At 40.5% G+C, this 11,319-nt stretch overlaps 2 protein-coding genes across 2 annotated transcripts; both read left to right on the top strand.

Annotated features, from left to right (window-relative positions):
• Positions 1-2,567: 2,567 nt before the first annotated feature.
• Positions 2,568-4,322, top strand: LOC143341999 (uncharacterized). The gene is made up of 3 exons (XM_076765479.1): positions 2,568-3,673; positions 3,775-4,012; positions 4,233-4,322. The coding sequence occupies exons 1-3, from the start codon at positions 2,568-2,570 to the stop codon at positions 4,320-4,322; spliced, it is 1,434 nt and encodes a 477-aa protein (XP_076621594.1).
• Positions 4,323-5,391: 1,069 nt separating this feature from the next.
• LOC143341804 (uncharacterized) lies at positions 5,392-6,341 on the top strand. The gene has a single exon (XM_076765029.1). The coding sequence runs from the start codon at positions 5,559-5,561 to the stop codon at positions 6,339-6,341; it is 783 nt and encodes a 260-aa protein (XP_076621144.1). The 5' UTR covers positions 5,392-5,558.
• Positions 6,342-11,319: the final 4,978 nt, after the last annotated feature.

The raw sequence follows: 11,319 nt of genomic DNA, 5'->3' as shown, positions 1-11,319 counted from the left end.
TACGGAGACTGGGCTATGTATGTATATCTATGCCCCATCTTTTTCCATCCTCGTAGTTTCTACGACCCAGCGACCCACGAGGAGTATAACAAAACTGTCGTCAACCTGCATGAGTCATTGCTGTAACAGCAGATAGAAAGAATAGAGACAAAGTTTATTTGATTTTGAACCTTCTTAAGATTTATATAAAACGTTTTACAAAATTTTTACAAATAATGTGATAGCTGGTTTGCGTCAACTTGAATAGCGCGCGATAGAAATTTCGCGAGCGTTCTAGAAGAACATGCAACTTCCTGCGTTTATCTTTTGTTTCGGCGACAATACGTTCGACCAATCTCTTACCTCGTGGCCGCCTTACGAGACGGACGCATCGCGCGAGTACAGTATGTTAATCTTGTTATATATTATATCTATATGTATATTTATATGTGATTATGTTGTATTTAAGCATTAAAAAGAAAAGTTTGGTTGGGTCGACATGCCGGCAGAACGCGCTAGTCTGGGGACGTTTTTTGTTTTTTCGACCACCAAGGTGTGGTTTTCCTGCGTCTTTTGTTTTTTTTCGCTGATACAATAAAGAGCTGTTTTTTGTGCAAACCGGTTTTGTGGTATTCTACCCTTTTTATGCCCTAACTCTCAACAGATTATATATTAAAGTAAGTTTTCGCTCACATAATGTATATCTGTCGTAATTAATTTTGTATATGCCGCCGTCGGGCAGGTGTCGTCAGGTCCAGGCCGCGGATTTTGTTTTTCAAGCCACGCGTGGTGGCCGATTCGCGGCGGTTCGGCAGAAGTCGTGAGACAAGAGTCTGGCGCGCCGGCGATTGAAGAACTGCGACCAATAAAGATTAATTTAATACCACATATGTATTAAAATAATTGTTGTATTCCTCTTAATAATACTTTATTAATCGTCGGAATACTAGGTTAACGGCGTACAAATACAATTTGACTATTCGTAGTCTTAGACTAAAAGCTTGCGCGTTCGTGTGTCTGTCGAGAATCAGAATCAGAGTGTCTCTATTTTGGAAAAAGTGCAGGATATATATGCAGGACTGAAAAAGAGGGAAAGGTAGGGAGAGAAAAAGGCGAGACAGAGAGAGCTTCCAAAAATGAGTCAGTGGTCAAGGTTCAGGTGTGAGTCAGGATAACTATGGGAAAGAATTTGAGATGTTTTGGAGTTTTGTATGCGCGTAAACATGATGAGACATACAGGCGCAAACATAGTGATACATACTGGTATACAACATAATTATAAAACTACAAGACGTATAATCATCATTATCCAGAAGCTGATCACGCTCAAAATCTAATCAGACCTTGAAACGAAAACATAAAATTTAAATGTAAAGTTTCATTGAAATTCATTCAGCCGTTTAGACGCAATCATGTTAATGGCATAGAAACAAAAAAAATTTCTTTTTTGTTAATAGTCACAATATGATCAGGGGGTCATAAAACGTGTATTTCCGCTAAAAAAAATTTTAGCAATTTTTTTTTCATTATGCCCCTAGTAGCACAAAATATTGTATACACAATGATATAATATTAAAAAGAGATTCAATCTTTTTTTAATATTCAAATATACATACAGTATTTATTTTATATTAAGTAACAAATATTTTTGTTCAAATAGGTCAATTATAATCATTTTCGGTGAATGGACATACTCCTGAAATCTTACCCACTTTCGAGAAATAAATTCAGTATTGGCGGAACTTTAAACGTTAATAACTTCTTAACGAAGCCACCATCAATAAATTGGTATTCTTGATTTTCGTCTTATTTTGGCCTCTAGAATCTCCCATTAAAATTTTTCCCAGGGGTGGCCGAACACCCTGTCTACTACTGTATGTAGAGCTCGCGCACTCCGCAGTCAACCGTTCAATCAGAATGCTAGCTTGCTAACGAATGAATGCGTTTTTCGCTGCAACAGGGCCATGGCCTCTCCCAAATACTTTGACCGAAGTCAAATGTTTATATTTTCTGGCGCCGCGAGTCTAATCTCCAGATTCTGTTTGAATCTCTGTGTGTGTGTGTGTGTGTGTGTGTGTGTGCGTGTACGTGTGCGTGTGCGTGTGCGTGTGTGTGTCGAAAGTCACTGAGAGGCTGCAGAGCGATTAATGTAATAACGTGCGAGGGGCTGGTTTAAATAGAGGTGCATAGTACCACCTCAATCATCTACCCCTCCTCTTATTCCTCATTTATGTTCTTTGAAATGTGAATACAATATAATACTTTTTGAGAAACTTCATATGCATGAGTCATAAAATTATGCTGTGTTGACAAAAACTGCATCGAATGATTTGGAGTTGGCACATTCAAGGATCAAAGTCTTGACACGTGTTTGAGATGTCATCATTTTTTTTTTTTTTCTTGCGGTGCAAATGTAATACAATACTTTTGGAAACGTTGTAGGCACGTGTAAATCATAGAAAGAATTATGCTGTGTCAACAGAAATTGCATTGAACGTATAAAAAAGCGTTCTAAACTGCAAAAAGTCACAAATCGTTGCAACGTGTTGTGTGGAAAAAGACGCTACATATACATTCCATTTACAATCATGGGAGAATTCGCGCAAGTAACCCGCCAATTGTTAGATCAATCTGCACGATTGATTTCAGAGGAAGAATACCTCGCGTGGGAAGAACGGTGTAACGAGTGCATCAAATCTTTGGAAGAACATAGCCGAGTGAAACGTCCTCGATTATCGATCGGTGTTCGGCAATCATTGGTTGCACAAATCGCACAGCTCGAAGGATTGAAATATTTACTGCGTGGACGTTTCGTGCGCGAAGGCACTGGACATTCGAGCACAAGACTTTTGTGGCGCGAAATAGACACTGCGTTCGATAGCCGCGTATTAACTGGTGTCGTGCTAAATTCAAACTATATCGAGCCGTACAACTTCCTCCAAGATGCAACAACCATTGTGCTGGAGCATGTTCGGAACACTTTGAGGAAACATCGATACCTTAAAGTGAACGTAGTGTTCAACAGCGAATTTGTGGCAGGTGACAAGCATGCTTGTAAAAGCATCAACACCCGAAACTGTGAACTCTTCCACACATCGGATCTGCAAGAGTGGTACCAGCGATGCGTCGTCGAACCCACCCTAGTATCGCTGGAAGAGTTCCAGGAACGCGACAGCGGATGGGCATTGACGAGAATCATGAATCTGACCGTGAATGTCAATAAGTACAATCCGCTGCGCGCGGGTTGCCATATTAAGTTGCCGCAAGAATTGTCGCTGAAGAAGGCAACGATTAGCGTACAATCCCAGGACAACGCCTGTTTCGCGTGGGCAGTGGTCACCGCTCTCCATCCAGCTAAAAAATATCCCGAACGCCCAAGTTCATACCCCGACTATGCATCTGTGCTAAATGTTCAGGACATTGAGTTCCCAATGTCTCTGGAGCACATTGGGAAGTTTGAACGGCTGAACGACATCTCCATCAACGTCTACAGCTTCGAGGAGAAGATGAAGAAGGGACCAACAGTCTTCCCGCTGCACCTCACCAGTCAGAAGAGGGATAGGCATGTAAACTTGCTCTATACGCCGAATCAAGAGCACGGTGATGTAGGGCACTTTGCATGTATTAAGGACTTGTCCAGGCTGGTGGGCATGCAGCTGAGCAGGCACAAAGCCAAGAAATTCATCTGCGATCGGTATGTATAAAAACTTATGAAATGTTAAAAAAAAAAAAAAAAAAAAAAAATGTTGAAATATATGTGAAATTAAAATAAAATTTTTTTGTGGGGGTTTACAGATGCATGCACTACTTCGGATCTGGCGAGAAATTGGAGGTGCATTCGTTGGACTGCGGGCAGTTAAACAACTGCACCATTCTGCTGCCCAGCGAAGGCAACAATCTACTCAATTTCAGCAACCATAATAGGAAGGAGCGGCTCCCTTTCGTGGTGTATGCAGATCTGGAGTGCATCATCGCAAAAACGTTGGACAACCAAACGGGTGATAATAAATTACATATATATCAACACCACAATGTACACAGCATTGCATATTATATGCATTGTTCATATGATACTTCACTGTCGATGTATCGATGTCGCCGCGACACAGATTGTGTTTCATGGTTCGTCGACGAACTTAAAAATTTTGCAAACTTTGCCAAACCCATTCTTGCCAGTAATGTTCCCATGCTGGATTTAACTCCTGAACAGTTGACGACATTTCGCAATGCAACACATTGCTATATTTGCGAAGAACCATTCAAAGCTAGCGATGTACGAGTTCGTGATCATTGCCATCTGTCAGGACGGTTCAGAGGCCCAGCACATTCGGAGTGCAATTTAAATTATAAAAATGTGTTTTACATCCCCATAGTTTTCCATAATTTATCCGGCTATGATTCGCATTTCATTATCGAGGAAATAGCTACCGCTTTCGAAGGTCACATTGATGTATTACCTATAACTAAAGAAAAATATATTTCTTTCACAAAAAGTGTTGAAGATACGGATGAATCAGACTCGCGAAATTATATTAAATTACGATTCATCGATTCATACAAATTTCTAAATACCAGTCTCGACAAATTAGCATCTTTTCTTAGCACAGATCAATTAAAAATTTTGCGATCCCAATTTGAAACATTATCCACTGAAGATTTCAATTTATTGACGCGAAAGGGTGTCTTTCCGTATGAATACCTTGATTGTGCGAACAAGCTGCAGGATCCATGCTTACCGCCGCGCGAGTCATTCTACAGTTCGTTAACGGGTGAGACTGTATCAGAGACCGATTACGCACACGCTGAGACAGTCTGGCAACGTTTCGAGATTAGAACCTTGGGCGAATACAGCGATTTGTATTTGAGAACTGATGTCTTGTTATTGGCAGATATTTTTGAAAATTTTCGCGAAAGTTGTATCAAAAGCTACGGATTAGATTCGGCGCATTATTATACTCTACCTGGTTTCACATGGGATGCAATGCTAAAACATACCAAAATTACATTCGAATTGCTCACAGACATCGATATGGTCATGTTTATCGAACGCGGTATACGCGGGGGCTTAAGTCAATGTTCCGGAAGATACACACATGCCAATAACATCTTACGATGCATTGGAAGAGTCATCGTACTTGATGTACTTTGACGTGAACAATTTGTATGGATGGGCAATGTGCCAGCCTCTACCATACACTAAATTTCAATGGGTTCAAGATGTTGTAAATTTTGACGTATCTTCAATCGGTGTCGATTCGCCCACGGGATACGTTCTCGAGGTAGATCTGGAATATCCGCAACGTCTGCACGATGCTCATGTAGATCTATCGTTCTGTCCGATGCATACCAAACCACCTGGCAGCAGGCAAGACAAGTTACTGGCGACGGTATATGATAAGCAGCGTTACATAATCCATTATCGCAACCTGCAGCAGTGCACGCGTCACGGTCTCCGTATTACAAAGATACACCGCGTGCTTCAATTCACTCAATCCCCCTGGCTCCGTGATTACATCGAACTCAACACACGGTTTAGAACAAGCGCGACAAACGACTTTGAAAAAAATTTGTATAAATTGATGAACAATGCAGTTTTCGGTAAAACAATAGAAAATGTACGAAACCGTGTGGATGTAAAACTTTTGACACATTGGGAAGGGCGATATGGCGCGGAGGCAATGATCGCGAAACCAAATTTCCACAGCAGAAGTGTTTTTTCGGAAAATTTAATAGCTGTTGAATTGCGAAAACTCGAGGTGAAATTCAACAAGCCGATATATGTGGGCATGTGCATTCTGGACATATCAAAAATTTGTTTGTATGAATTTCACTACGAGTACATGTCTCCTAAACATGAACAAAATTGTAAAATTCTATACACCAACACTGACAGTCTTATTTATCACATTCGATGCGACGATATCTACGAGTCTATGAAGCACAATATCGATAGATTCGACACAAGCGATTATCCTACTGACAATCCATATAATATGCCACGCGTAAATAAGAAGGTTCCGGGGCTGATGAAGGATGAAAATAACGGTGCGATAATGACTGAATTCGTAGGTCTTAGAGCGAAAATGTATGCACTTCGCGTAGACGGTAAGAAAGATACAAAAAAGGCGAAAGGTGTCAAGACCAACGTCATAGCCAGAACGATAACTTTCGACGACTATGCGCAGTGTTTGCACAGAGAGATCGAAATGGTTCGCAAACAATCATGCATACGGTCTAAATTGCACAAAGTGTACATCATTTCGGAATCCAAAATCGCTCTAAGTCCATACGACGATAAGCGATATATCATACCCGATTCAACCGACACTCTGCCCTGGGGACATTATAATATACCGTTGTAAAATAGAAATTATTATTATTATTATTATTATTGTATTTATTATAAATAGTGGAATTTATTGTATAATATAAAATTGTTCGCAAATGTATAGAAATTGTTATTGTATTTATTAACTCATTCACATAAATAGTTGGATTAATGTGTAAAATAAAAGTGGCCACTCATGTATATACATCATTGTATTTTATTAAACCATGTATTATTTTACAATACATTATTTTTATTTATCCAAGAATTATGTGATTTATCAAAGCCCAACCACTTGACGTACACCTTATCCCCCTTTCTACGCAACACTTTTTCCACTAGATATACATCAGGATCTGTGACGCGTTGCAGCTCATGTTCATAGAATCCTCCGGCAATAGGTTTTCCAAAGGAATCGAGGAACAGATACGTCGCGGGATTAGTTGCCTGTACTTTGGCTATCTTAAACACCTCCGTTGTCCAATTCGGTGTATAGCCTTTATCGAAGATGGTTTTAAATTTGCTCACGCGCACAAACTCACCCAATTTGAATCTCGCTTGAGCAGCAATCTTTATGTTGTTGTATACTGTGATTAGCAGCTTATCGGCGATCACAGGGGTAACATCGCAAGGATGCATTCCGATGGTTGTATGTTTTCGTGCGTTATACGCTGCAAGTAGACACGGTAGTACGTCAACCCATTTATAGGTTCCATTGAGCGTAAACAGTTTCCACATATTGTTCTTCAAAGTTCGATTGAAACGTTCTACGACGGAGGCCTTCATCACCGAATACGTCGAATAATGATTAATGCCATGCTTTGTCATGAGTTTCTGCACATCAACGTTGTAAAATTCTTTTCCTTGATCGGTTTGCAAATTTTTCGGATGTCGATCTCTAAATATCTTTGCAAACGCTTTAGTCACCTCAGCACCACTTTTAGTCTTGAGCGGCACCGCCCATGCATACTTGCTTAGCACATCGATGACCGTGAGTATATAGTGATGACCTCGGTTGAATCGCGAGTATGGACGCATTTCTACAACGTCAGCTTGCCACAGATCATCGTATCCATGCACTATGACGCGTCTCCGCGGGAAATGTCTTCGAGCTGGAGCATGCAATTCTTCAACAAGTTGCCGCTTCTTGAGACTATGGCTTTCATTACTCTTGGATTTCGATATTGATTGCATGTTTGATCGCAGAGATGTCTTTGACGCAAATGATGCGATAATTATCGTGTACATACATTATGTGCTTCCCATCGTCTCCAAATAATTCTGGGCAAGTTCAACCATCTCGCATGATTCTCCATCGCAATTCTGCTGTGGGATAGGATTGAATATCTGCGATATCTTTTGAACACTGTTTTGCAACGTTAGCATATCTCTCTGAAATACAATCAGCTTCCTCTCCAATTTTTCCTGCTGCTCTCTCAAAAGTTTAATGCTCTTTTCCACATATAGTTTATTGACAGCATCGCTGTCGGCTGTGGGCTGTGCTACGCGTCGTATCTTGCGTGATTTTGCATCAAAGTCGGCATCGGCCACGCAAAGAGCGTTATCTCGCATATAATTTCGAAGCAAACCGCTCCATTTGTAATAGTCCATTCTAGCTGCTTCACTCTTCTCGAGCGATACCCCAAATTTGTTGATCGGCATCTCACTGCATACAGTGCACATCATCGGTGCGCTGTTTAATTTATAATGAGGCCTACCTCGCGAAGTTCCTCGATAATCGATAGAATTTCATGGTCATGCGAGTTATTACCCGCCTGACGCGACGCTTCCAACAAACGGAATCGATCCACCAGCTCGTTGGGATCATCCCAATGCACGAAATCGATCTTGTTATCATTTACCATCATGACTTGCGGAGCCAGCAGGCCTTTCCCTGCCTTACTGGTCGATATACGGGGTAGTAGCGGTGCAATTACATGTTTATACTTGTATCCCTTGTTACCCATTATGGGATTTCGGGCGTTATGGCCACGTCTGTGAGCATTTGTTGTCAATAGTATACTTTTGTATTTTTGTTTATCGGCATCTGTGTATATGGCGTCGTCGGGAATTCTCTTGAAAATAAGTTCATAAAGACCGGGGGTTCCTCCATATCTTACACCATCTATGATTATATTATCGTCCTTGTCCATATCAAAAGCCTTATCCCCAAGCATCGTTCCACTATTGTCAAAGTATACACCGTACACATAGTCCATGGTTGTATCCCTATCACCACTTAGGATTGCATGCATGTATTTTTGCCCCAACGGACCGAAATGGTTGCAAAATGTTTGTTGTCCCTCGGATGTTTGGAGTTGATGCCTCATAGATGTTGCAAATGACTCATCGATAGAAGTTTCGTAAACGTCTTCAGCATTGGTTGTGATCGATTGTATATCAGGAAATGTATTTATTGGCGTAGGCGGAACCGGGGAATTGTTTGACGTGACATTCAGTCGTTCCCGCTTCGATTGAACTGGTGTTGAGGTTACGAGTGAATTTTCCGATGGCATGTATAATCGTTTTCTATTTCTCTTATGTGCTGTGTTCCCTTTCGATTGGATTTTTGGTTTATGTGTTAATGTTTCATTCCCTTCAACGTTCATGCTTGTCAGCGATGGTATGTTAGCTTTTGTTGCTGTTGTATTTTCCACAATATGTTTTAATGGCTCAACAACAGGTTTAAAGTATCTCTCCAACGCGATATCTTCCTCCATCTTGCCAGTTTTCAAAGCCTGATGTTTCTTGCGAATGGAATCACTGGTTTTTGCAATTTCCTTCGCTATTCTCTCGCGATCCTTAATCTCCAGACTATCAATATCAATCATTGTGCCGCGGACGTTGCTTTTCCACACACGTGTCGATGACAATTAACCATCTCACGGTATCGCAAACTCGTTAAATCCCTTTCTATAACGTCCATTAGACATCGCGCTATCCTTGTCTATCACCATAAAACCATACTCCCGTTGCCAACAATTACGACACAAAATCGCAGAAAGCATCGTAAGACATGTCAGTGTTTACGTGATCGTTGTACACATGATTCAAGTTGGTGCCATCCTGCTTAAACAGAATCAGCAGATTTGCATTATCACATATAAGATGTTTGGGAATCTTTGCATATGTCTGACAGAGATAGAAACAGTCAACGTTCGAGAGCCGCCTCATTGAAAAGTATTCTCGTATCGTATCTTGCTTGACGCATTCCACGTCATCGAAGATAAAAATGGAATTCGGAAGCGATTCGCTCGGTGGAATGACGTCACTGTTATTTGAAAACGTAAAGTAACCAATTTCATCTATCGGAGACAATAAATTCTCCAAATACTGATATTTCGGCTGTTGCAACGACTTAGAATACACGTACACGTTCTCGAAGCGAACGCCGTGAGGACTTTCCAACAAGCTCACTAGCACGTTGGTCTTTCCACAATTTGATGGACCACAAATGATGCAACGTATAGTGTTTAGTAGCATGCTGTTGGATTTCCTAACCGTCTTGTTATGTTACAAAAATCATCTCCAGTGACGATTGTATATGTCTGGAGTTTCCTTCAGTTTTGGCCATGGGTTCTACGAACTTATGGTGTTTATTATACGAAGATAAGAGTTCGTCGCTAGGGCGAACTGCGCTTCACTCTCGCCTTTCTTCTGCGGGTGAAGTCACAGTCTCGAAACAGATCTCATAGAGAACGGTTCAAAACTCTGAGATATACCTTAGCGTATTTAATAAAAGCATTAATAAATTTATCAGTAATCATTGTTGTTTTAATCAATCATACGTCCCACAACCCTACCTATTCCAATAGGTTATGGGCCCAGGCTACGCCGCGTATTAAACGTGTGAAAAAAAAAACAGACAATATAAAAATAACTGTAAGTGCTAAGAGTGTGTGAAAGTAAAAACTTGTGCGTTGAAAAACAAAAACGTGAAAAAGAAACAGATACTGAAAATATACAATTGTTTTGTGAACTGTGAACAATGTGTGATTCAAGAGCAATGGAAGCCACGAGTGTTAAACGAAACATTAAAGTGTTCGACGGAGAACGGTATGGAATTTGGAAGTTTAGAATTAAAGCCGTTTTAACCGAACTGAACGTTATAAAGGTGGTGGACGAAGATAGTCCGTTAAACATTACAACAGAGTGGAAAAAAGCTGAGCGTACTGCAAAGGGGATAATAGTAGACTATTTAGCGGATTCTCTCCTGAGCTTTGTAACACCAGAGAAAACTGTAAAAGAAATATTTAAAAATTTAGACAGTATATATGAAAGAAAAAGTTTGGCTACGCACTTAGCTTTAAGAAAAAGACTATTAAGTTTAAAGTTACAGGGAGACATGCCTCTAATGAAGCATTTTACAGTTTTCGACGGTTTAATAGCCGAGCTCATGGGGGCAGGGGCAAAATTAGAAGAAATAGATGTAATTTCTCATTTGTTATTAACAATGCCATCCTCATACGATGGGGTCATAACGGCCATCGAAACGTTATCGGAAGATAATTTGAGTTTGGCATTCGTGAAAACAAGACTATTGGACCAGGAAGTGAAATTAACAAACGAGAATAAAGACACAAGTGCGAAAGTGCTTGATGCAGTGAGGAAACGTGCTCGTGACTTTCCGACGATAAATAAAGATCGTCATTTTAATAATAAGAATAATAAATATAAATCTACAAAACTGTTCGCGACAAAGTGCCATCAGTGCGGGAAAAAAGGCCACATAAAAAAAGACTGCTTCCATTACAAACGATCTCTACAGTACAAGCAGAACGAGATAGGAAGGACCCTGCAGACCGTGCAACTCGCACAACCACTAACTGAAGGTGCGAATATATCTGGCTTCGCTTTCATGACAGGAGATTATGAAATAAATGATCAAGACAAGAAGACAATACGTTTTCTACTGGACTCCGGAGCTTCGGATCATCTCATCAACCGAAGAGATTTGGCGGTGGAATTCGAAAATCTGAAGTCACCAATAAGGATCTCCGTTGCCAAAAACG

The sequence above is a fragment of the Colletes latitarsis genome, chromosome 5, assembly GCF_051014445.1.
Source record: "Colletes latitarsis isolate SP2378_abdomen chromosome 5, iyColLati1, whole genome shotgun sequence".
Taxonomy (NCBI): domain Eukaryota; kingdom Metazoa; phylum Arthropoda; class Insecta; order Hymenoptera; family Colletidae; genus Colletes; species Colletes latitarsis.
Note: the sequence above shows the minus strand (reverse complement) of the source record. Positions and strands in the feature narration are given on the sequence as shown.

Excerpts from the sequence above, each read along its gene's own strand:
- LOC143341804 (XM_076765029.1), top strand. The coding sequence starts at position 5,559 with ATGAACAATGCAGTTTTCGGTAAAACAATAGAAAATGTACGAAACCGT.
- LOC143341999 (XM_076765479.1), top strand. The coding sequence starts at position 2,568 with ATGGGAGAATTCGCGCAAGTAACCCGCCAATTGTTAGATCAATCTGCA. Across the intron at positions 3,674-3,774 it reads AAGAAATTCATCTGCGATCG|ATGCATGCACTACTTCGGAT; the intron begins GTATGTATAAAA and ends GGGGGTTTACAG. Across the intron at positions 4,013-4,232 it reads ATATATATCAACACCACAAT|AACCATTCAAAGCTAGCGAT; the intron begins GTACACAGCATT and ends ATATTTGCGAAG.